General features: G+C 43.7%; 1 protein-coding gene across 3 annotated transcripts in view; it reads left to right on the top strand.

Annotated features, from left to right (window-relative positions):
* The window catches only part of CGNL1 (cingulin like 1), a 162471-nt gene that overhangs the window by 58003 nt on the left and 79665 nt on the right, over positions 1-24803 (top strand). For 2 of the 3 annotated variants that reach the window (XM_044231610.1, XM_044231611.1), the window contains 7 exons: positions 5346-6941; positions 7696-7790; positions 9837-9942; positions 12621-12722; positions 13278-13426; positions 14836-14971; positions 24446-24658. In XM_044231610.1, coding sequence (XP_044087545.1) covers positions 5358-6941; positions 7696-7790; positions 9837-9942; positions 12621-12722; positions 13278-13426; positions 14836-14971; positions 24446-24658 — 2385 coding nt within the window. In that variant the 5' untranslated portion in view covers positions 5346-5357. Of the gene's footprint in view, positions 1-5345; positions 6942-7695; positions 7791-9836; positions 9943-12620; positions 12723-13277; positions 13427-14835; positions 14972-24445; positions 24659-24803 lie in introns of those variants that run through there. The other variant, XM_044231612.1, reaches the window with a different exon arrangement.

Here is a 24803-nt window from a genome sequence, read left to right as displayed (position 1 = left end):
CTCTCTACACCCTGGTATCTAGACCTCCATCTGCCTCTGCTCCCCTTCCCACCCCGATGAGCAGGCTGGAGGTCTGTTCCCTGGAGAAACTGAACTGGAGAGATCTTGGAAGCAGATAGGGACGGCTGAAAACAGGGGGGTTGAATGAGAGCTGGGACCTCCATGCTCTTCCCCTGCCCTGTTCCCTGACACCAGCAGCCAAGCTCGTGCAGCCCCAGATTCTTTCCTTGAGAAATCAGACCAGTCCAGAAAAAAATGCCCCAGATACAGAACTGACAGAAATGTGCGTGTCCCTCATTGGAAATCTTGGTACACCCCATTCCTTGAAGCTCACCAGCTAATAACTCCTCTTCATGCTTGCAGAGGCTCCAATCTGCTTTTAGGACTGTACTGTTCAATAGGATTGGACGGCCAAGGATCTGAGTCCTCTTAGGAAAAGCTTCAACAGGAAAGAAAGGACCAAAACAGACTGGCAAAGAGAAACCTTACAGAAGATGGACCTATTGCAGAAAGCAGGAAAAAAAATTTTTTCTTTTGAAAAAAGTTAAAGTATCTTCAGAGAGAGAGAGAAGCTATTTCATGTCTAAAATGAGAATAGCATTTAGAATGCAGCAGAACCAATTAGAGAATAAGAAGGAGATATTGGGGATTACAAATGAAATACTTGAATTTTAGGAGAAGGTGAGGATGTAGCTCTCAAAAAAGTAAAACTAAAAAGAGTTGAGAAGTAGTTGAGGAAAAAAAAAAATCCAAAAAGTTGAAACTCAGTGTGGAAGAAACAACATTACTAATATCTTAGATGCAAAAACCAAAAGCAAAATAAAATGGTTCTCTGAACATTATCACAGAAATAACACCAGAACATTTAATAGAACTAATGACATGAATTTCCAAATTGGAGAAGTATATTAAGTGCCCATTTAAAAAAAATGTATTTATTTATTTGAGATAGAATGAGAGAGAAAAAGCACAAGCAGTCAGAGGGAGAAGCAGGCTCTCCACTGAGCAGGGAGCCCAAAGTGGGGCTTGATCCCAGGACCCTGGGATCATGACCTGAGCCGAAGGCAGATGCTCAACTGACTTAGCCATCCAGGCACCCCAAGCGCCCATATCTTATAAAACCCTCACTCATGGAGCCCCTGGGTCGCTCAGTTGTTAAGTGTCTGCCTGCGGTTCAGGTCATGATCTCAGGGTCCTGGGATCAAGCCCCGCTTCGGGCTCCCTGCTCAGTGAGAAACCTGCTTCTCTCTCTCCTGCCCCTGCTATGTTCCTTCTCTCACTATCTCTGTCAAATAAACAAATAAAATCTTAAAAAACAAAACAAAACCCAAAAGACCCTCACTAGGATACATCAGGTGAAATTCCAACCACAGTAGGGATGAAGAAAAGGTCCTAAAAGCTGTCAGAGAAGAGTACACAGGGCACACACAGAGGAAAGGCTGTCCTAATAGAAGAATTCTTTTATAAAAATATTTTATTTATTTATTTGACAGACAGAGATCACAGGTAGGCAGAGAGGCAGGCAGAGAGAGAGGAAGGGAAGCAGGCTCCCTGCTGAGCAGAGAGCCCGACAAGGGGCTCGATCCCAGGACCCTGGGATCATGACCTGAGCCGAAGGCAGAGGCTTTAACCCACTGAGCCACCCAGGTGCCCCCTAATAGAAGAATTCTTAATGGCATCCCTGGAAGGTACAAGATAACAAAGTAATACTTTAAAAAATCAGAGGGAAAATTATTTCTAACCTGGATTCTAAATCCAGTTAGACTCTCCATCATCAAACTAAGTATTGAATAAAGACATTTTTCAAAACACCAAGGACTCAAAAAGTTTACTCCCTTGGACCTCTTAAAAAGCTACCAGAAGTGAATTCTCCCAGACCAATTGGGTAAACTAAGAAAGAGGAAATTTTGGACACGGTATAGCACAGAAGGAAGAGAGCAATGTAAGACTCTAATGAAAGGTGCAGGGATGGAAGGCTGCAGAGGGCAGGGCACCAGGGGAAAAGATCACCAAATTATCTGATGTTTTGGTTATTTTGAAATTAGTACTGGTAAGCATCTAACGTGATGTAGCTGACAAAAGATTTAAGGATAGGTAGGTGTATTGGGAAGAAGACAAGTGAGACCAGCAGTCAGATACTAACCCTATAAAAGTTAAAGTTTTTTTTTTAAAAGATTTTATTTATTTATTTGACAGACAGGGATCACAAGTAAGCAGAGAGGCAGGCAGAGAGAGAGAGAGGGAGAAGCAGGCTCCCTGTCGAGCATGGAGCCTGATGCGGGGCTCGATCCCAGGACCCTGAGATCATGACCTGAGCCGAAGGCAGAGGCTTAACCCACTGAGCCACCCAGGCGCCCCTAAAGTTTTGTAAAGAAAGATGGCCATAGCCTACAGTGTAGCTGTTTAGTGAATAAATATTTATATAATACTTATATATTATTTTGGTTGATTATTAATATGTAATCATAATATAAGTATAGTTAATATTATTGAGAAGCTAACAGAATGAGAAATTTGCCTGTATGGTATGTCATCGCCCCTATGTAAAACTGGTGAGTTAGGCAATTGAATTTAGGCATATTACTGAGCAACATAGAGGTGAGTACTAGAGAAACAACTAACATTTGCACTTGGTTTCCTCTGGGGAATGTGATCAGATGGGAAAGGGAAGCTGGAGAATCCAAATTTCCGTTATATCTTGTTTAATGTTGATTAAAAATGAAATCGCCTAATACTGTCAGGATAAGCCTGAAAATAAAAGTAGGCATCATGAAATCATTGGGGTCAGTGAGTTAAAAATGGATTTGCACATGAATGTCCTTCTCTAAGTTGTTCCCCTTTGTAAACCTGGAGGTGATGATGTCTAACATGTTTTATATTTAGAAGAATAATCATCAAACAGAAGAGACAGCTCTAGGCCGGTAAGAGACAGATATATCCAGACAGACTCAAGACAAATTGGAAAGACAAAGTAAATCAGGATGTACTGTAGCTGAATAAAAAATTGGTAAATTATATGGATATATTTTGAATTCCATACCTTAAAAAAAGAGACTATACCCATTACCCAGTAAATGTTGACAAAAATTATCCATACATTTGCCCACAAAGGAAACCTCAGTACATTTAAAAAGGAAGGAATAGTAGAAACTTAATTTTTTTTTTTACTACAGTGCATGTAGAAATTCACAACATACAGAAATAGGGACCCTCCAAGCCAAAACAACACAACAGCAGACGTACTGGATATGAAAAAACTTTTTCAAAAACAACTCATGGATCAAAGAAGAAATCAAATCCACAGACTGAAGCTACTTAGGAAATAATGTTAAAAACATTACTGTGGTAGAAATTACTGGCTGCCTTCTCAGTGTCAACAGGACACTGATTTTGTTGAGAATGTCAGTGACCAGATAGACATCCCTGTTTCTCAATCTGTCCTTGTAGTTGGGGGTGGCCATATTATTAAGTTCTCACCAGTGAGATAGATATAAAATAATATTGGTGGGTGGGACTTCCAGGAAAGCTTCTTAAAAAGGTTGACTCAGCTGACCTAATGAACTTTTGACGTATGTGATGCTGGGTTAGCCATTTTGTACTCCTAAGGTGTCTAACGCATGCTAAAAGTAGATAAATGGAAAAGATGAAAGAGGTATTCCTCAGAAATATCCTGCCATCATCCATTCTGGCCTTGGACTTCCTGCCTCTGGGGGAAAAAAGTTCCTAACTCTAGAATTGCTAAGTTGGGTCTCTTTGTTAGTAGGAACCAATGCAATTCCTAACCGACACAGTCAGATATCACAACTCATGGGATGTAATTAAATAATAAAAATAAATAAATGAAGTGTGCAAGTCAGGAAGTTGGAAACCAAACAACAAAGTAAAATAAAGGAAAGCAGAAGGAAATAATAGAGATGAAGCTAGAACTCAATAAGAAAATTTAAAAAGGGAAATGATTGAGAAATATTGAGAGCTACTCTTTAGGGAAACAGTTATTTATTTATTTTTTTTTTAAAGTTTTTTATTGATTTATTTGACAGAGATCACAAGCAGGCAGAGAGGCAGGCAGAGAGAGAGAGAGAGGAGGAAGCAGGCTCCCTGCTGAGCAGAGAGCCCGATGCGGGACTCGATCCCAGGATCCTGAGATCATGACCTGCGCCGAAGGCAGCGGCCTAACCCACTGAGCCACCCAGGCACCCGGGAAACAGTTATTTTTAAAAATATATAGAGAGAGATCACGTTTTACCTGCTCAATCAAAAATTAGGTGAAGAAAGCACAAAGAAATGTAACTGGATAATGAGAAATTATAAAGGAGATTAAATGATTCATAATTTGTAAAATTCTCTGCAAATTAACTTGAAAATGTGGATCAGATAGATGATTTTCTTGGAAAATGTGCTCCTAGGCTCACTCCAGAATAGAAAGAAACCTGAAAAAGGCCCCTAGGAGTGAAAGAAATGAGACAGCTGTTATGTGTGACCTGATGCTACTGCTCTTCTTGGGGCTTCTTTCCTGTCAGAGCTCTCCAAGGGGGGGGTGGAAGTGAATTTCTGGTGGGAGGCCCCAGGGTGTGGGGTGGGCTGGGCGTCCTGCCTGGTGATCTGTGTTCGGTCTTTGACGATGGTGGCCACGCCCCAGAGAGGTCATGGCACTGATCCTTGGCATTAGGACACACCCCAAAATAAGGGACCTCGAGTCTTCAATTTTTTGTAACATTTTTCAGATCCATGTGTTACTAGAACCTTTTTGGTAAGAAAAAAATGATGAAAAATTATTCTTAATCATTCGCTCTCATTGTCAGTCTCAGGAACAAAGTAAAGCAATGTTCTGAACATTATATCCAAATAAATAGAAAGACTTCAAAGCGAGATTGTGCATAAAAAAGGTAGAAAGCACTATTCCAACAGGAAGGAGAGAAGAGAAAGTGGTGACCATCAGAATGCCTTCAGTCTTAATCGTTTCATGGAAAAGTACCTTGTTCTCAAATGCTAGTAACTGGAACATCCTATTGGTTAAAAATAAATAGCATAAGGTGTGAGGAAACCAACTAAGGGAAAAAAAACAAAGCAACCAGAACGGCCTGTCAGCCAGAAACAGAATAAGGTGGTCATGCCAAAGGTGTTGTGCGTCTTCCCCGCAGAGGCCAGGGTTCAAGCCCGGTGTTGACAACTCCATGGTCATGGAGGGCATCCAGGAAGGCCTGTTTGGATGAGCAGTTGGTTCCGAAGTGTCCTTGCTGGTTAAAGTGTTGCGCTTTCTTTGAACTTTCCCCTCATCATCTTCATTTAAACAGGTGTAATTCCAACCTAATGTCTTCTTTTTACCCGTCTTTCCCTGGTCGCAGGAGCAGGGAACCATGGAGCTGTATTTCGGTGAATATCAACATGTGCAGCAAGAATATGGCGTCCATCTGAGACTCGCAAGTGACGACGGCAAAAAGTCACGGAATTCCCAGCCCTCGAAGGCAGGCTCCTATGGTGTCAGTATCCGGGTACAGGGAATTGATGGCCACCCCTACATAGTCCTGAATAACACAGAGCGGTGTATGGCTGGTCCATCTTTTCCTGAAAATGGGCCATCATTCCCATCTCCGGTGAGAAGTAATCTGCCCCTGCATTCCAGCAACGGGTCTGTGCTGGAGGAGAGCAGCGCCGAGGAACTGCAGCTCCCAGAAAATCCTTACGCCCAACCCAGCCCAGTGAGAAACCTGAAACAGTCCTCTCTCTTTGAGGGCAAGAATGGGGTTCTCGAATGCAAAGAGGGGCCAGGGAAGCCATCCCACATGTTGAACTTTCAGAGGCATCCCGAGCTTTTGCAGCCCTATGACCCTGAAAAGAATGACTTGAACTTAAAAAACCCCCAGCCTCCTGAGAGTAATTGGCTGAACACTCGAACAGAAGAAAGTTCCAACAATAAGCAGGCTGGGACTCGCTTCCCGAAACCTAGTAATTCTCAGCCTACCGGCCCTCCTTTGGAAGATGTGGGCAAATCAAACGTGATGGCCATTCGTTTGTGCAGCTCTGTGGTCATTGATGACCCCAAGAAGCAGACCTCCGTGTGTGTAAATGTTCAGAGCTGCACCAAGGAGGGGCTGGTGGAGGAGGCCCTGTCCCCTAGCGGGAGGTCCCTAACGGCCCACAGCCCACACACCCATCCTGAGACCAAGAAGGCCAGGCCTGACGTGCTTCCCTTCCGGCGGCAGGATTCGGCGGGACCCGTCCTGGATGGAGCTCGGTCCCGGAGGTCCTCTTCCTCATCGGCAACTCCCACTTCGGCCAACTCTCTGTACCGATTTTTACTTGATGACCAGGAATGTGCCATCCATGCCGACAATGTGAACCGTCATGAAAACCGACGCTATATCCCCTTCTTGCCAGGAACTGGGCGGGATATTGATACAGGATCAATTCCTGGTGTGGACCAGCTGATTGAAAAGTTTGACCAAAAACCCGGGCTCCAGAAGAGAGGAAGGTCTGGGAAGCGAAACAGAATCAACCCGGAAGACAGGAAGCGGTCCAGAAGCGTGGATAGTGCCTTTCCTTTTGGTCTCCAGGGGAACCCCGAGTACCTAAACGAATTTAGCCGGAACCTGGGCAAGTCCAGCGAACACCTTCTCCGCCCGTCTCAGGTGTGCCCGCAGAGGTCACCGGCTCAGGAGCACCGGGGGAGACAGAGCGTGGGCCGGGCCTTCGCGAGGCTGCAGGGGGCCCACCTCAGGCCCCCCCAGCAGAGCAAAGATGGGAAAGTTCCAGAAAACAAAAGTGGTCAGGAGAGTACAGACACACACGCTTCTTCCCTCCCAGCACAGAATAAAAAGGAGGAGGAAATAAAAACAGCCACGGCGAAGCTGATGTTACAGAATCGGCCACCAGCAACTTTGCCCGACTCTGGCGCCAAGAAGATTTCTGTGAAGACATTTACTTCCACCTCCAATACTCAGGTAATGCCCGCGGGCCTTTCCTTTCTTGCTGCAGGAGGCTACAGGAACGCAGACCCTCACTAACGGCATATCCGACTTGTTTCAGTTTTCCCCTACAGAGTTTTCAACCTACTACCAATTGTATGGTTTTCCAGGTTAACTCACATACAGCTAGAATCCCGTCGTGGACTTTTCTGTCAGGGGACTTGTCAGACACTCTCTGCTTTCTCTTTCCTGTTTGTGTCTGTGTGACATCTGCAGGTATGCAGAATTTGTTTCCACACAGAGGTTCAGTGCTTCGGTTTGTGTAGATATATTGATTTTTCTCCTGACGTTGAGTGACTGGGTTAATATCTGGCCTGAGAAATTAGGTTAATTTTAATTTAGGTCACTCCTAAAGGGACGGAATTGACTTAAGTGGTATATTTAGTGTTTTGATAGTACCCATTAAAAATAATGATAGTGGTAAAAATGATGATAAGGTTGGTAAGTGTCAGGCACTATTTATTTGTTACAGATTCTAGGATTGCCCCAACCCTATGAAGGTAGGTACTATTAATCTGTCATTTACAGGTGAGAAAATTGAGGTGAGGCGAAGTTAAGTAAGTCGCCCAAGGTTATGGAGCTACTGAGTGGTGGAGCCATTGTAATGAGGATCCTTACCTGAGGAATTGTTTTTGGAAAGTAGGAATGTGTTTGGAAGCTTCTGCTTCAGGGTTTTGCCTTCTTCCTGGAAACTTCATCCTGTGGTCTAATAACTGGCTTTATGTTCCAGGCCACTCCGGATCTGTTGAAAGGCCAGCAAGAGCTCACTCAACAAACCAATGAGGAGACGGCCAAGCAGATACTTTACAATTACCTCAAAGAGGGGTCAGTGATTTTCTTTAAAGGAGCAAAGTCTCGTCCTTACTGATGGGGGTCTTAATTTCCTTTTCTGAGACCTTCTGTTTTGTCCTCCCTTCTTGTACTCTGTGAACTGTTTGAGGCTTATGAGTCAGTGGTTGGAGTTTGCACAACAGTTTTTGAGTCTTGGGTGTGGGTATGAAGAGCAGGGGGAGAATGAGTTTATAAACTCATTTTATAATAAAGCCATATAATTTATTATTATTATTTTATAATTTTTTAAAAAAATATTTTATTTATTTATTTATTTGTCAGAGAGAGAGAGAGAGAACACAAGCAGGCAGAGTGGCAGGCAGAGGCAGAGAGAGAAGCCAGGCTCCCCACTGAGCAAGGAGCCGGATGCGGGACTCGATGCCAGGACTCTGAGATCATGACCTGAGCCGAAGGCAGCGGCTTAACCAACTGAGACACCCAGGCGTCCCTTTATTATTATTTTTTAAGTAATTTCTACATCTATTGTGGGACTTGGACTCACAACTTCAGGATCAAGAGTTGTGTGCTGTTCCAACTGGGCCAGTCAGGGACCCCTGTTTTTCAAATGACTCTCTATTGTTTAAAAAAAAGTTCAAAGATGGGAAGAATGTCTCCTCCTCAGTTTTGACTGACTCTTCCACCTTGAGATTGTCATGTATGCAGTAGTAATCAATCGTCCCTTATTAGTAGTGATAAATAAAACCACCTCTTCCCCTCCCGGGAGCTGACATTGGCCAGGAGCCCCTGCTTCCTTGATTTTTAAAGCATGTATGAGTCATTTAAAAGCACTGCTTTTCACAGACTTATCTTGGAGGTTGAGTTTGAGTAATCTGGTTTTCAGTCCTTGCTGAGATATTAGGTCAGGAATTTGCAGTTTCTGTTTCCATTGTCTCATCAGATAGGATTAAGAAGGGGAAAAAAAGCTTTACAACCGACGTGACTGCAAGTCACTTGGCAAGTACTCATTGGTATCAAAACTTCACATTTTTTTTAATCGTACCTTACAATTATCGAGCTGACAAAATAGGTTCAGAATATAAGAGAGGGGCTCTTTTAGGCCTGGGGGTGGGGGTGGGGACTAACTGAAGAGATTCTTCCAGCTGAGAGCTAGCTGTTGGTTTCTCTCTGTGAAGGGTTTTACCACGGTAAGATTCAGGGAGAAGAGCTTTCGCTTTTTAGAATTCTTTCTCAAAATCCTTTTATATATTTTTTTGCTCGTGATTTATTGAGAGACCGGTGAGACAGACGTTAACAGGAGGTGACTATTTGAGGGAACATATTTAAAAATTTTTTTTCTCATTGCCAGGAATGTGTGATAGAAGGTGTGGTCGAAGTTAATAAAACTGAGGCTCCTGGGTGGTTCAGTGGGTGAAGCATCTGACTTTGGCTCAGGTCATGATCTCGGGGTCCTGGGATCAAGCTCTGTGTCGGGGGCCCCTGGCTCAGCTGGGAGTCTGCTTCTCTCTCTCTCTTGCTTGTAAATAAATGAAATCTCTAAGAAACAGACAAACAAACACAACTCTCTGATCATTATCTGTGAATGTGTAGTCGAAGCTCTGGTGTTGACAGTCTCAGCTGGGGCGATTTATTTTTTGAAACACAGGCTAAAAAGCCAGGTCACTGTACATCATTCTTAGCATAAGATTTGTAAGTAAAGTGTGGCTGTGGGTTGTGTGTGAGAGAGAGACACACACACAAGAAATTCCTTGCTGGAATGAATATAAGTCATTTGAGTCCAACAACAACAAATTACTAAGTTTTCACTGTATGTTTTCTCCAGGCTCAGAATGTGCGTGCCTCTCTTTTACGTTCCCTCTTGGAAATGGGAACCCTCGTCCCAGACAGAATGTTAACATAGAACAGCTTATTTGGAGAGAAATACTTCATCCATCCCTCTCTCTTCACACTAGCCTTAATTAATTCATACCTCTTGCCATGGATCTTCTTAAAAGGGTCTGTTGTTTGTATGTCATGGCACTTCGGGTATCCCGAGACCCATGGTCATACCCCTCACTGTTTTTTCTGCTCCCTCTTTCCCAGAAGCACCGATAATGACGACGCCACTAAAAGGAAAGTCAACCTGGTCTTTGAGAAAATCCAGACTTTGAAGTCTCGGGCAGCAGGGAGCACACAAGGAAATAATCAAGTAAATTGGAGTTCTGTATTCTGCAGAGGGCATTTAATGTGGAATGTGGCAAACAAATTGCTGTTCCTTCAGCCTGTACATTGGGTTATTGCAGTACCCGAGTAGTGAGCAGGACCTAAAATGGGAGATCCATGTTGTAAATATTATGGTGCGCCTGCCTTTTTTTCAGAAAGGTGTTTAAGAGATTTTATTTTAAAAATATGTAACCTGTAGCAAGATGAAACAGAAAGGTGGTGAAATTTAGAAAGAGAAAATAAGTACAGGAAGGACGAACTGAAATCAGGGACAGAGAACTCTAATGTAATCCGAGGACCCCAAGGAAGAAGGTAAGTGTGACCGGATCCAAGCTTCAGAACATCAGAGAATAAGGACTAGAGACTGGTGAAGCCAGCAAGCATGGGTGGAAGAGAAAGGAAGGAGTGGAGTGGGGCCAAATTCTTTTTTTTTTTTTAAACTGCCCGTTCCATTTATTGTACTGAATCCAGTTGGCGCGTGGAGATTTTTTTGTTGTTGAAGGAGTCATCTCATGTTTGATGAACATCAACTACGTGCCCGACACACCTTGTACCCTGAAAGGAAGCAACATTTTGTAGGGATGACTAGAAGCTTGTTCCTCAGTCCTGCACCGCCTTGAACTGGGACCCATTTCTTGCTTGTGTGTCTTCTCTGTCCCTCCCGGGGAATGCTGCATGGAAAGGAAAGAGTATAATACCCGAGACAATTCAAAGCAAGTTTGTCTAAATGCATATAAAATATACAGGATGTTCTTAGGCCTCAGTTCCCTCTTTTCTCTACTGGTCAATGCTCAGCTAAGCCATGACTGCTGCTATGGCATCCATTAAAACAATTACGTATACACACACACACATATGCACTATTCCCCTGGGGGAATCTTTAAATTATATGCCTAGCTTACAGGCAGGCTTCAGGGGCTCTACATAGTTCTTAAAATTGATTTAGGGGTTTTGTGCTAAAACTCTTAAATCCAAATTATCAGGGTGACTCTTGCTTTTCATTCAACTGCATATTTTTAGGGTGATACATCCTTTGGCCTTGATGTGAAGATTATCTTTGTGGGTCACAGGCTATGGGTATCCAGACCAAACTAGGGAAGTTAGGTTAAGCCCTCTGGAATCCGGGACACTAACAGTGTCTCCAAGAGTAAGGAAGGCTCTGGGAGAAGAAGGCAAGGCAGGGTATTCTAGGTAGAGGGACCAGCATGAACAAATAAATACAAAAAGGCAGGTGTTCGTGATGCTTAGGGGACTAGAGGCAATTTAGTGTAGCTGGATCAGAGAGCCAGGATGTGGGAGGAAGTGCCAGATAGAAAACACCTCAGAAATCTTAGAAGTTTCCATTTTTGGCTGAAGGTGATGATGGGCCGTCACTGATGGGCTTTGAAGAGGAATGAATAGTGAGGTATTTGCAGAAATTCATTCCTTTTGTAGCTTTTGGAGAGAGGTGAGATAAGAGGAGGTGAAACCCGTTAAGCCAGAGATGATGAGATAAACCATAGCTTTTAGACTTCTTGCTAAGATCACAGCACCATGACTGCTTAATTGCCCAGACTTTTCTACTCCTGTTCTCTCCCCATTATTTTCTGAATGTGATTATTTGTGGGCAGAGGCTATGGAGTTTTATCTTTTTGGTGTCAGTGGAGTGATTTCCTCTGCGAGAAGGAAAGACCATACTGGAAACAACAGAGTAGGTAGAGTTTTCATTCGTGTGACAACAATGTGTAATTTCCCTCATTGGGTTGGATTTAGAGTTCCATAATGGATTTTTCTCATTTTGCCTAAGAAGATAGGAAATCCTGTGTTTCTGTGGATGGTTGGGTTTGGTTAACTTCACAGGAGTAGTGAGGAAGTACCTCATTCCAAGTTCATCACACACAACTCACACCTGGGTTCAGGCCCGTGAGACCCAAGACATGTCTTTTTCTAGTTTTGATTTCTGCCTTTTATCCTCTCTCCTCCCCTTTTGTGGCGTTCTAACCACTTCTCTGTAGTTTTAGCCAAATCCTTTTGAGAGCATTATCCTGTTACTATACTCATGAGGAAAAAAAAAAATGCGATCGTTAATATTAATACTCAGATCAGAGTCTGTTTTCTAATAGACTCTCTAATCAGACCCCTTCTTTATGGACATGCAGCCTCTAAAAGAAGAAAGCCAATTCAGCCAACATACATTTATTTGCTACTTGAATACAGATATATGCAGAGAGTGAGAACATCTCAGGTTCTGGAATAATGATTCCCAGTGTAATGGAAGTTTTATAATAATAGATAGATTTTACGAAGGGCCTTGGGAAACACAGAAACGTGGGCTTTGGGTATAACCTTAGGCAGTGGAGGAATCTTCAACAAATATTTATTTTTTATCTTTTTACATTGTTTTATTGGGGTATGACGTCTATACAGTAAATTGCACAAATCTTAACTGTCTAGTTCATTGAATTTTTAATATAAGGTGTGTGTCAGTGCACACACCACCCTGATCAAGGTCCAGAGCCCTTCAGTCACCCCCGGAGGGTTTCCTGGTGCCCCTTTCTTTGGAGGGCTTTACATTTGAATTGGGTCTTAGGATTTTGATGTTACTGCTTGGATTACATTTTGGAAGAAAGAGAAAATAAAGCGTCTTGATCATGTATATTAGGGTATCTCTTCAATTAATTACAGGCTTCTAATCCTTCGTCCGAAGTCAGAGATCTATTGGAACAGAAAAACAAGTTGACCACAGAAGTGGCTGAACTTCAGAGACAGCTTCAACTAGAAGTCAAGGTATCTGGTTTTTTCTTTTATGTCATTTTTGAAATTTCTGACTTACAAAGAATATTTTAAGCAAATCTGGATGTCCAAGTGAAGCGAAAGCCAGTCCCCCCCCCCGCCCCAAAGAAACATTCCTCTCATCACTGAGTAAATTCCTGTATATTTGGCTCCTGCTGTTCAAAGAACTTTTTTTGTTTTTTTTTTTAATTTTAAAATTTTTTGAAGTAACTGAAACCCATAGATACTGTTTGTTTTGATGGAGTAAAGCGCTGTTGGATTCGGGCGGGTCAGTAGGAAACTAAATGCATATAAAATATCCAAACTGAGTAATAGAATTAGCAGACTGAACCTTAGCTGCCTTGGTATTTCTTTTAGAAGTCTTACAGCTCATTCAGTATTTAATGTTCTTTCTAGTTGCAAACTCCCAGGCCTAATTATGTGGCTTGATTAAGTTGTTTAATAAATGAGTGCAAAGACACGGAGTCCATGAGAGTTTCGGGGTAGCCTTCTGTGGGATTACATTAACGTTCCTTGGAGATGCTTGAAAATCACATGCATTCATCTTAGAATCAGCAGAACATGAAAGAAGAGAGAGAGAGAATGAGAGCAAGCTTGGAAGAGCTCCAGGGCCAGCATGACAGTAAAGTGGAAGAGAATTCCGTGTTGCAACAGCGCCTGGAAGAGAGCGAAGGGGAGCTCCGGAAGAACCTGGAGGAGTGAGTTCTGGGTGCAGAGCCTGGGTTCTTGCATCCAGTGGAGCCAGAACCTTCTTGTCTGTTCAGTACTACCCAGCCTTCCAAATATTTAGAGGGGCTACTGACCCTTCCTTTTCTCCTTCTCATCCTTGTAAAATTGTGAAGCTGGTAACACACACAGACTGTAAGCAGGAAGGCTAATGATTTAACAGATACGTTGTATACCTGAAAGGATGCCTGGAAAAGTTTCAGCCCTGAGAGGGGCTCCTAGAGCTGGCAAGGGAGAAGCAGGGAATGCTGAGTAGGGATACCTATAGACAGAGATCTCAAGGAGCCTGGCCCTAGCCTCCAAAAAGCACATGTCCTGTGACTTCTGTAATCTCCCAGTTTGTGAATTTTATTCTGAAGGATGCTGACCAGTGCTTATGCCTCCGTTGAGTCTGCAGAGAGGGAGAGTCAAAGCCAAGATGGCCCTGTTGTTGCATCATTTTAAAATCTGTGATAAAAGGCTCTGAAACCCAAGTCTGCAAACGTACAGTGCCATGAAGCTCTGCAGACACAGTGGAGGTCTTAAGTGAAGGTTTAAGCAGGAGGAGATTCAAGAACTATATAATAAGAACATTTGATTGCCTTTGCAGTTTTGATGATGTAGATTTTGCTTTTGAAACATGCCTAGAGGTTAGTTTTAGAAACATTGGTGAGAAAAAATAAAATAAAATTTAAGGTGTAGTGAAGACTTTACAAAACCAAAAGGTAAAATAGTTGTGAGTTTGATTTAGAGCAGAGGTTGGCAAACTTTTTCTGTCAGACGGTAAATTGTGCTCGCTTCGGCAGCACATATTCTGTCAGACGGTAAATAGTTTATGGTTTATGGGCCATATGGTCTTCGTTGGACCCCTTCAGTTCTGCCATTGTATTGTGCAAATGACTGTGTGTAATATGTAAATGAATGAACATGGCTGTATTCCGATAAAACTTTCCTTAGAAAAATTGGCTGTGGGCCAGATTGGCCAAGTAGGCCGTAATTTGCTGGCTCTTCTGGGGCTGGGGGCAGGGTACGGGGTAGGGAGTAGGAGGGCTTTAGTGAAAGCATTATCAAAGAGGTTCTGCTTTTTTGGGTCAGTTTCTTTCTTGTCATCTAAATTCTTGTACACTATGGTCTCCTTTTGGGGAGACACTGTCACTGTGTAGCCTTCCCCATTGGTTTGAGTGCTCACTTGCCTTCTTGTTGGGCAAATTAAACTGCAGACTTGAGTTCTCACCAGTGCCTTTTCTGGTTTGTGATTCCTTGTTCAGTGTAGAACACAAAATGGGAGACACCTTGGGGCTTCTGATGACTCTGCTTAACCATCTGTATGTTTGAAATCAGACTGGATGAAAAAAATGTAAGGCTTAGCACAATCTCTCTGATGGGCCTCTTCCCCTGCCAGACTATTCCAGGTGAAGATGGAACGGGAACAGCACCAGACCGAGATCAGGGATCTTCAGGACCAGCTGTCAGAAATGCATGATGAATTAGACAGCGCTAAACGATCTGAGGACAGGGAAAAGGGAGCTCTGATTGAGGTAAGGAAGGTGGTGGTGGCGGGGATGTGGGATCAGGTGGTAAGGCAGGCCCCATCTGCCTGGGGAGGATGGGATGGGGCAGGGTGGGGGGGCAGTGTGTGTGTAGTCTGGATACTACAAGCCGTATTCCATTACGTGCATTTGCTCCGCTGTGCCTATGGCTAGATTCCAGAAAAGCATCATCTGTAATAGTTTTTGAACTTTGTCTTAGGAAAAATTTCAACCATACAGAAAAGTAGAAAGAGTAATTCATTAACTTCCATAGAGCCCCAACCCAAATCCAACAGTTGTCAACATTTTGTCATACTTCCCCCATTTTTCATGTCCATTCATTTATCCTATTATTTTTTTTCTGTTCATCTCTTCATCTTTGCTGAGCCTTTTCAAAATAAATTATAGATAACGCCACACTTCACCCCTAAATTCTTTGGCATGCATCTTTAAAAAATTAGGGAATTTTGTTATGACAATACTATTATCATACCTAAAACAATGAATAATTTCTATAATATAACAATAATTCTAATACCTGGTTCTTATTCAAACTTTGCCGGTTGTCCCTCAAGTATATTTTATAGTTGTTTCCTCCAGCCCCAAGCCGGGATCCAGTCGAGAATCCCGTATCGCTTTCATTGTTCTCTTTCTCTGAGTTTATTTATCTTAGTATTCTGCCACCAATTTCCTCTTTCCTGCTCCCTTTCCATTCCATTGATGGAATGTGGACCAATGGCCCACATTCTGGATTTGTCTGATTATTTCCTTATGGTGTCCATTGACTTGTTCCACTGTCTCCTACATTTCTAGTAAATTTGAAATTAGATCTAAACACTAATAGATTTGGGTTAAACTTTGGGCAAAAACACTTTGTAAGTGATGCTAGTTATGGGAAAGTATTTTAAAGATGCCTATGCCCATATAGCACTTATCCCAGATTTTTTTCAAGGCCCCCATAAGAATGTAAGCTCTAGGAGGCAGGGTTGGTGGTGGTTGGCTTGGCATTTTATCCTTATCAGCTGTTCCAGTGCCGAGAACATATAGCACTTGGCAAATATTTGGCGGATGGTCGGATGGATGCATTATGAGTGAAACAGTGAGTGAGTAAATGAATGAATGGGATGCATTTGCTGTGTACACAGGCTGCCCGTCTGGCTTCTGCCCATATCAGTATATTCCCTATTGACTATTTAGTTCTTACCAATCCACGAGTCCCTGAATGAAGCTGACTCTTTCTTCTGCTTAGCGTTTGTTAATGATTGTATGGTTTCTCAAAGACAGTTATTATCTCTTCCGTGAATTAGACTGCCATCCTATTAATGTGGTAGATAGACACATAGGCTGTGAATGTCTACATTTTTTTAAAAATTGGAAATGGGTATAATTGAAGATCAGAAATAGAACTTTTATCTCTGTGCCTATTTAGATGTCTTGATATTGGCTATAATTATCATAACCTGTATTTTTGGCATAGTTTTTTTAAAAAAATATTTTATTTATTTATTTGACAGAGAGAGAGATCACAAGTAGACAGAGAGGCAGGCAGAGAGAGAGGGGAGGAAGCAGGCTCCCTGCAGAGCAGAGAGCCCGATTCGGGGCTTGATCCCAGGACCCTGAGACCATGACCTGAGCTGAAGGCAGAGGCTTTAACCCACTGAGCCACCCAGGTGCCCCTTTGGCATAGTTTTGAAGCTTATTTCCATATAAGCTTCAGTTTGTAGGAACAGCCAACGAATAAATGATACACAATTTAGAACAACGCAAAACAAAGAAGAAGAAGAAGAAGAAACCATAAAAAAGTAAAATAGTAAAGGTACCTTGTCAGCATTTACTTCTCATTTTCTGCAGCTTTCCCCCTAAGGGCCTGGGTCTTGTCTTTGTTCTGGCTGTGGAGTTCAAGTTTCTGGCTGCCTCTAAGTCTCGGCTGTCAAGTGTTTTTTCACTCCCTTCCTTGTTTCGTGTTGGGAGTAATTCCCTCGAGGGATTTTAGATCTCGCTCTTTGGAACTTAGAGTCTCTTCCCTATGACTTGGTGGTGGCAGAAAAAAAATGCTGGCAGCCACCCAGTTGCAGATGTTCTCATGAATTCATTTTACCATACAGGTAGAGGGGAATGGTTTCCCTTCTCCTACATGAGCATCTCTCTGTCTCCACTTAGACCTTTTCTCCTGAGAAGGCCTTGGGCATGTTCCTTAGCATCTGTTTCTCTTTTTTTATCCAATGGCTTTATCCTAAAAACTGCCACGTTTGTGATATTACATTCTTCTCATGGCTCCGCCTTCTTCTCAGGACTGAGTTACAAAGACAAGGTACATTAGAATGGGGTTTGAAGAGGCACCTGGGTGGCTCAGTGGGTTAAAGCCTCTGCCTTCGGCTCAGGTCATGATCCCAGGGTCCTGGGATCAAGCCCCACGTCGGGCTCTCTGCTCCGTGGGGAGCCTGCTTCCTCCTCTCTCTCTCTCAGCCTGCCTCTCTGCCTACTTGTGATTTCTCTCAATCTGTCAAATAAATAAAATCTTAAAAAAAAAAAAGAATGGGGTTTGAAAATGATGTATTTGTTGCTGAAATATTAAAACATCATAAAATGGGGGCACCTCGGTGGCTCAATTTGTTAAACGTCCGACTTGATTTCAGCTCAGGTCATGATCTCAAGGTTGTGAGATGGGGCCCTACATCGGCTCTGTGCAGAGCATGGAACGTGCTTAGGATTCTCTCTCTCCCCTCTTTCTGCCTCTTCTCCCCTGCTCACATGTTCACTTTCTCTCTCTCAGAATAAATAAATAAATAAATAAATAAATAAATAAAAATTTTAAATTATAAAGTGGAATTTTAGAACGGAGGGGTGGTGAAAACATTTTTATTTCTATATTTTCTGTTTTAATATCTACATTTATTTCTTCATTGTCTCCCTATCCATTGATAGCTTTCATCTACCCTTCTATAATTTAGGGACAATTATAGTGTCCCTACAGCTTTGATACCTGCTTTTTAAAAGTTCGTTTGTCAGGCGCATCTGGGTGGTGTAGTCGGTTGAGCGTCTGACTCTTGGTTTTGGCTCAGGTCATGATCTTGGGGTCATGAGATTGAACCCTGTGTTGGGCTCTGCACTCATTGTGGAATCTTCTTGGGATTCTCTCTCCCTCTCCCTCTGCCCCTTCTTTGCACGTACCTGCTCTCACTCTCTCAAATAAATAAAGAAATCTTTTAGAAAGTTCATTTTTCCTTATTATAATCTAGATTCTTCCTATTTCATTTTTTAGGGAGATAAGCCATAATAAATTTCATCATCCTTCTCTATTTATTGATTCTCTCTCTATCTCTCTTTTTTTTTTCCCAAATTACGTAAAAATGTGTTGAATGTTTTTCACATGTATCCTTTTAGTTCTTTAGAAAGATTTCCTAGGGGTAAGTTCCCAGAAATGATGTCAACTGAACAGTTTATGGCTTTCCATAAAAATGTAGCTTCACAAACAAATTTAAATAGAAGACTTCGGCATATCCTATGATTCTTGTGTGGACATTTTATTGATTCTAAAGGCGGAGGGTGTTATTTTTGCTGCTGGGAAGTCTTTTAAGTTGCTGGATTTTCTCACTAACTGAAACCTCTAATTGTTAGTTGTCCTTTCACCTGAAATCCTGTTTCCTTATAGGTTCGTTTTAGCCCATTTGACCTTGATCTATTTTATATCTGCCCCTTTCTTCTGCTAGCCAGTTAGTTCAAGAACATGTCAGTTTTGCTTCTTCCCCCATTTCTTGCCTCACACGGTGCCAAGCACTAGAGCAAATGAATAAATAAATTTCAGTATTTAAATTAATTTAAAACTGTCACCACTTAAGAAAAGGAAATAATTCTGAATTGAACCACATGCTTCTTTGTCTTTTTAAGCACCATGCACTGAGCATATATGAATGAATATAATTTAATTAAATAGTGTATTTATTTATTTATTGTTAGTGGTCCCTAGGACAAGGATATGAGCCTCAGTTTTAGTGATGTGTTTTCAGGCTGGTGATGAAAGACACAGAAAAGGAAACAGAGCACATCTGCTCTGAAAATAGCCGATATTGTTGGCTTTCTGATTATTTGCCTCTTTCCTGTAATGGGAGGAACGGCGTCTACTGCTGTCTTTCTGCAAGATGAGTTAGGGCACGGTTAGTTTTTGGTGTCAGAGTGGGTTTCTCTGGAGGTTCATCCTCACTGTTTCAATCAGGTGCCTTTGACTTGTCAGCAGTAGTGAAAACGTGACCCATGGTTTCTATACCACTAATAGAATAGACCCTCTCTCCTTGTCACATTCAATTTATTCTGCATATCTTAATGAAAAGTGGCCTGGGGGAGTCTGATTACAGATGATAGTTATGACCAAGTTTTCCATGGCATTTGGCTTAGAACAGGTTCTTAAACACAATGAACATTAAATACTTATATTTTTGAGTGTTTGAAAAAGGCTAAAGGCTTTTTATTTGGGGGAGGCTTGCCAAATGCACAAGATTTTTCATGAAAGCTCTTTTAATGTTTTGCATTTTGTTAAATAATATTGGATACCAACACAAAATCAGTAAAGTAACAGTAAGAGAGAATAAAGTTTAAAAAAGAAAGAAAGAGTAAAAAAAAAACCATTCTCTTAGGATAAACCATAGAATTGACCAAAAAGAGGTGACTTTGTTATTCTGTTAAAAAGTTGATGTTTCTGGGCTTTTTTTTTTTTTTAACTCAAGTTACAAAAGTGATTACAAAGTAAGTTTTCAACCACTTCTTTGTCGGTAAATTCATTCCTCTCCAGTCTGGGGGTAATGGGTGAACATGAGTCCTTGCTCTAAGTGCCATGACGGGGGAGTTTCTAATCATCAACCAGCATCTTTGATGGGAGCCTGTGGTGCTGATGGGATGGGCCTCATTGCAGAAGAGACTGGTAATGGCTTATCTCTGGCATTTTCCAAGATGTGAGTACTTAAAATATTCTGGTATTGAAATTATATTGATCCGAGGATAGACTGTGCTCAGAAGTGAGGTCTCTAACAGTAAAACCCTGGTAGGACAGGACTGCACAGCTTACAAATTTTAATTAAAAAAAAAAAAAAAACCTAGAAATACATTTTTTGTCAACTGTGATATGCTTTCTAGGCTACTCTTTTGGGGGAATAAATTACATAATTCCCTATCAGCTACAGCTTTGTCATAAGACCTTTTCTGTGTCCTCTCAATGAGTGTGGGCCTCCGATAGAGACCTATAACTTCTGGGAAACATGCACACAGAGGAGATCAGCATTCTTCTCAGTTTGGCGTGGACTACTGGTGAGTCAGTGGTGTGTGAAATGAGGCTTTCTATGGGCAAGTGAGCTGCTGGCTTGGTATTCTGGTGTGTGGGTCTCAGCGCACCTGCTGTCGGGACAGCCACTTGCCGCTGCTAATAACAGCCAGGTGCCAGAGTGTACTTTCCTTTTTCTTTCAGCTTTTCTTTTTTCCTTTCAGGTTCTGGGCTTGTCCCTTTTCTTTAAGGAGAGGGACCTCCTTAGAACACTTCAGCCAGACTCAATGCTCTGTTGTGTTTGCTTCGAAGAGACTGAGCAAGCACGTTGTAATTGTTTGCCTCTCTCCTCCTCGAGTGTGTAGGCTTGTTGTCAGGCCCACAGGGGCTGCATGGTAAAGAGAAGGGCAGTGGTCTCCAGTGTGTCCCAGACTTGCACGTGTGAGCTGTGTGGTCCTAGGCATGTTAGTTTCTCAGAGCTCTAGGTTTTTTGTTTTGTTTTCCATTTAAGAATGAGAATACTATTAATCGCCTTGAATATTCATCTCCTAGGAGTTTTGGAAATGCTTAGCACAATTCTTTTTACGTTACTGCATACCAGGCGCAGTCAAATTTGCAGCCAATCCCTGCCCACATACACACATACACACTCACTCGGTTTTTATCTCCCGGATGGTTTTGTATCTGCAGCGAGCCTGGATGCATAGAGGTTTTGAAAGTGCTGATTCCGACTGGCCAAGACCTCCCTTTGTTTTCTCTGAATGGTGTCCCTAGAGAGACATGCTCATCTCTGATGGACAGTTACTTGTGTTTTGAAATTTATATATTTGAGATGATTGGCAGTAAGGCTGCTGAGGTGGTGAAGTAAGGTTTTTGAAATCTCTCCTGCCTTTGGTCTGTACCCTGGACAACTTCCAAGGGCTGCTAAATGATACAGTGCGGTGTAATCTGATGGGATCTGTACAACACGGGCTGCCCAGGCGACAGCCGCAACCACAGATAACAGCACGTCGGTGTCAAACAGACCGTGAAAACCTAGGTTCTTGACATGCGTTGGTGACACTCCACAAAAGGCGACACAGAGCACAGCTATATCCTGGAAAAGATAAGTGTGGGGAGAGGAACTGCCTTATCAGCAAAACAACTGAGAAATGTGTGAGAGTAAGAGCAGGAAACGGGGGTTGGAAACACAGGGACTCTACGGAGAGGCTGGCAGAAGGCCCAGGAAGACCTGCAGGGGTAGCCAGTAACAACCGTGATGGAGCCGTCTCTGGTCCTTCTGAAGGAGGGGCCGTCAGCCTCGCACCAACCAGGATGTCCCCCTTTGACAAATCGAAGGATGGGCTCTGTTTTCCTAAGACTGGCTCATGTGTTCTGTGCTTGGTGCTTCGGAGGCACTCAAATTACTGTGTGACCTGGATGAGTCCCTCGGCATTTCACCGACTCCATCCGTGCCTGCCTGTGAGTTTCTGGAAGGGTGAAGTCTTGGTCTCTGCAGCGTGGTTCTTCCCTGGGACTGCGGGGGTTCCCCTGGTTCAAAGATGTGCATATCCTAGAGAAAAGGAAAGCGATTCCATTGCCAGTTATATTTTCATCCCCTCACTAGTCACATACTCCCGGAATGGAAAGTTTCTCATCTCTGAGGGCTCGGGTCCCCAGGTGGCAGCCGTTCCTCTGATTCCACGGGAGCTCTAAGAGCACAGGATGTGTGTGTCCTGTGAAAAAAAGACACTTGTTTAGAATTCTGTTATCTGCAGACTTCTGCATATTGCACAAGTTAATTCACTTATACTCAGAACAGACACATTCCCGATATCACTGATCTGTGCACCAAAAATATGATCAGATCAATATCCTTCTTTCAAGGGGCTGTAGTCTAGCAGGGTAGAAAAGAAAATAGTCTGTATGGACTGCAAGGTAAAAGAATTATGCGTTCTGAGACGTCCAGCTAAAGTGAGAAGGATATCAGGAGGGGCACTCAAGGAAGACTTCTTGGAGGAGGCTCTGCTGGATCTATGTCTTCAGAGATTTTTCTGAGAGGCAGAGAGAGAGGCGGGACTGAGAGGGAAGAAGGGCACATGAGACGAGGGAATGCGTGTGGCTAATGTCATAGGGGCCCCAGCTGAGCGGCTGGATGCGGGAAGCAGGTGGGTGGTGAGAGAGCCTACACCAGGGAGGTGAGGGAAAGGATCTAAGATGTTAAAGAACTTTTGAGTGGTCAAGGACAAGGACAAGGGCAAGACAGGTCATGAATGCTTCCAAGCTCAAGCAGGTGATGCCATTTATAAGAATAATGAATAGAGGAGGAGGAAAAGAAAGAACTTGATGAATTCACCGAAAAATATAAACCTCCTGAGCCTGAGGTGCCCAAGGGACATCCAGATGGATGTGTCTGGCAGGTCACCGCAAGTGCAGGTCTGAACTCAGGCAGGAGTCAGAGGTAAAGGTCTGGGAGTTGCTTGCTTAGCATTAATAGTTGGGGGAAACAGGGCGCCTGGGTGGCTCAGTGGGTTAAGCCGCTGCCTTCGGCTCAGGTCATGATCTCAGGGTCCTGGGATCGAGTCCCGCGTCGGGCTCTCTGCTCAGCAGGGGGCCTGCTTCCCTTCCCCTCTCTCTGCCTGCCTCTCTGCCTACTGTGATCTCTCTCTGTCAAATAAATAAATAAAATCTTTAAAAAAAAATAGTTGGGGGAAACATAGATGAGCTTGCCAAAAAAGAATAAAGAATGCAAGTTGCATTTTTAGGGATCATCTTAGCTTTTGGGAAGAAAGAGAGAAAAGCCAGAAGAAATTGTGGTAGAAGCAGCAGCCTGAGGGAAGAGAACAGGCACGGACTGTCTTTGAACTGCAACGCCAAAGAGAATTTTAAGGAGACGGGTGGAGGGGGGAGTGGGTCAAAGAAGGGTCGAGAAGAATGGGGACTGGGATGAAGCCTGGATGTGGTGATTAAGAGGTCACTAGGACCTTGGAGGGGAGCAGTCTTAGTGCAATAGGATCCAAAGCCATATAGCAAGAGATTGAGGAGTGACTCGGTGGTCAAGAAGTATAGTGAACAGAAATTACACTTTCAGGAAGTTTCATGGAAAAGCTTGTTTTTGTTTTGTTTTGTTGCCTTTGACCCAGGGGATTCTTATGCCCTGAGGAAAAGGACATAGAACCAAGAAACAGAGGAGAACAGAATGACAGAAGAAAGATCACTGATGGGGGCGCCTGGGTGGCTCAGTCAGTTGAGCTGCCTTCAGCTCAGGTCATGATCCCAGGGTCCTGGGATCGAGCCCTGCATGGGGCTCCCTGCTCGGCAGGAAGCCTGCTTCCCCCTCTCCCACTCCCCCTGCTTGTGTTCCCTCTCTCGCTGCATCTCTCTCTGTCAAATGAATAAATAAACATCTTTAAAAAAAAATCACTGATGGAGGAAAGGCTTGGGGCAGGCTGGCGAGAGGCAGCTATGTGTGCATGAAGTGGCCATGGGTGGAGAGGGCCTGGCATGCACAGGAGAGCCGGGGTGCCCAGGGAGCTGAGGCAGCTGTGTTGGATTCCAGCCCGCAGGAAGAGAGGGTGTCTGGGGCTTGACCAGAGCTCAGTGGGTCTGGGACAAAGAAGGTGAAGTAAAAGGAATGCTGAGCTTCTGGCAGGACACACTTGGGTTTAGCTAATGTGATTTGTAGTGGAACTTGTTGCCCCAGTTTTGTGACTTTCTTCCGAAACTCTTGACAGCTAAGGAGAAGATGGGAGTGTTGCACCTGCTCAGAGCAGGGAGTAGGACAGGGGGAGAAGGGGCGGAGTCAGCCCCAGTCCCAGGACCGTGGGTCCCAGGGGTGGTGTGGAGGCAGGGAGGCCGGCCCGTCAGCATGGCCCCCAATGAAGCGACAGCACGCAAAAGCCCATTGACTGCAAGGGCGACAGACCTTTCACTGCACAGGAAGGAAAGGAGGTGGAAAAGGCAGACATGCCCCTTCAGAATAATGAAAATGGAATCATTTTCCCCTTTTCTCTCTCAAATTAAATCAAACTCAAAAAAGCCATGACAGACAAATTGAGGGCATGATGGCCTCAACGGAGTGAAAGGGAGAGGGGGCGATGGTCCAGATTGGTGGGTGGTGTGGGGAGGAGAGAGTCGGAGGATGGCTAGGGAGTAGGGCAGCCCGTCTGGGCCGCCCCGCTGCGGAGGACCTGCATGGCCCTTCAGCGAAGAGGTTTAATCCTCACCTCCCCTTCCGTGCTTCCTCTCTCCAGGAACTCCTACAGGCAAAACAGGATCTTCAAGATCTGCTCATCGCCAAGGAGGAGCAGGAGGAGCTCTTGAGGAAGCGGGAGCGGGAGCTCACCGCCCTGAAGGGAGCCCTGAAGGAAGAGGTCTCCAGCCACGACCTGGAGATGGACAAGCTGAAGGAGCAGTACGACGCGGAGCTGCAGGCCCTGAGGGAGAGCGTTGAAGAAGCCACCAAGGTGAGGCACCACGCCAGGTCTGGCCGGACCCCGGGCATCGGCTTGGGGACAGACAAAGGGGTAAGACCACCTCGCCCATACCCGTGCCAGTCATTTTCCATTACACAGTGAAGCTCAGTTTCATCACATCATGGAAACAGAGCTT

The sequence above is a fragment of the Neovison vison genome, chromosome 13 (assembly GCF_020171115.1).
Source record: "Neovison vison isolate M4711 chromosome 13, ASM_NN_V1, whole genome shotgun sequence".
Taxonomy (NCBI): Eukaryota; Metazoa; Chordata; class Mammalia; order Carnivora; family Mustelidae; genus Neogale; species Neogale vison.
The sequence above is the reverse complement of the archived record's forward strand: the minus strand, read 5'-3'. Positions and strand labels throughout refer to the sequence as shown.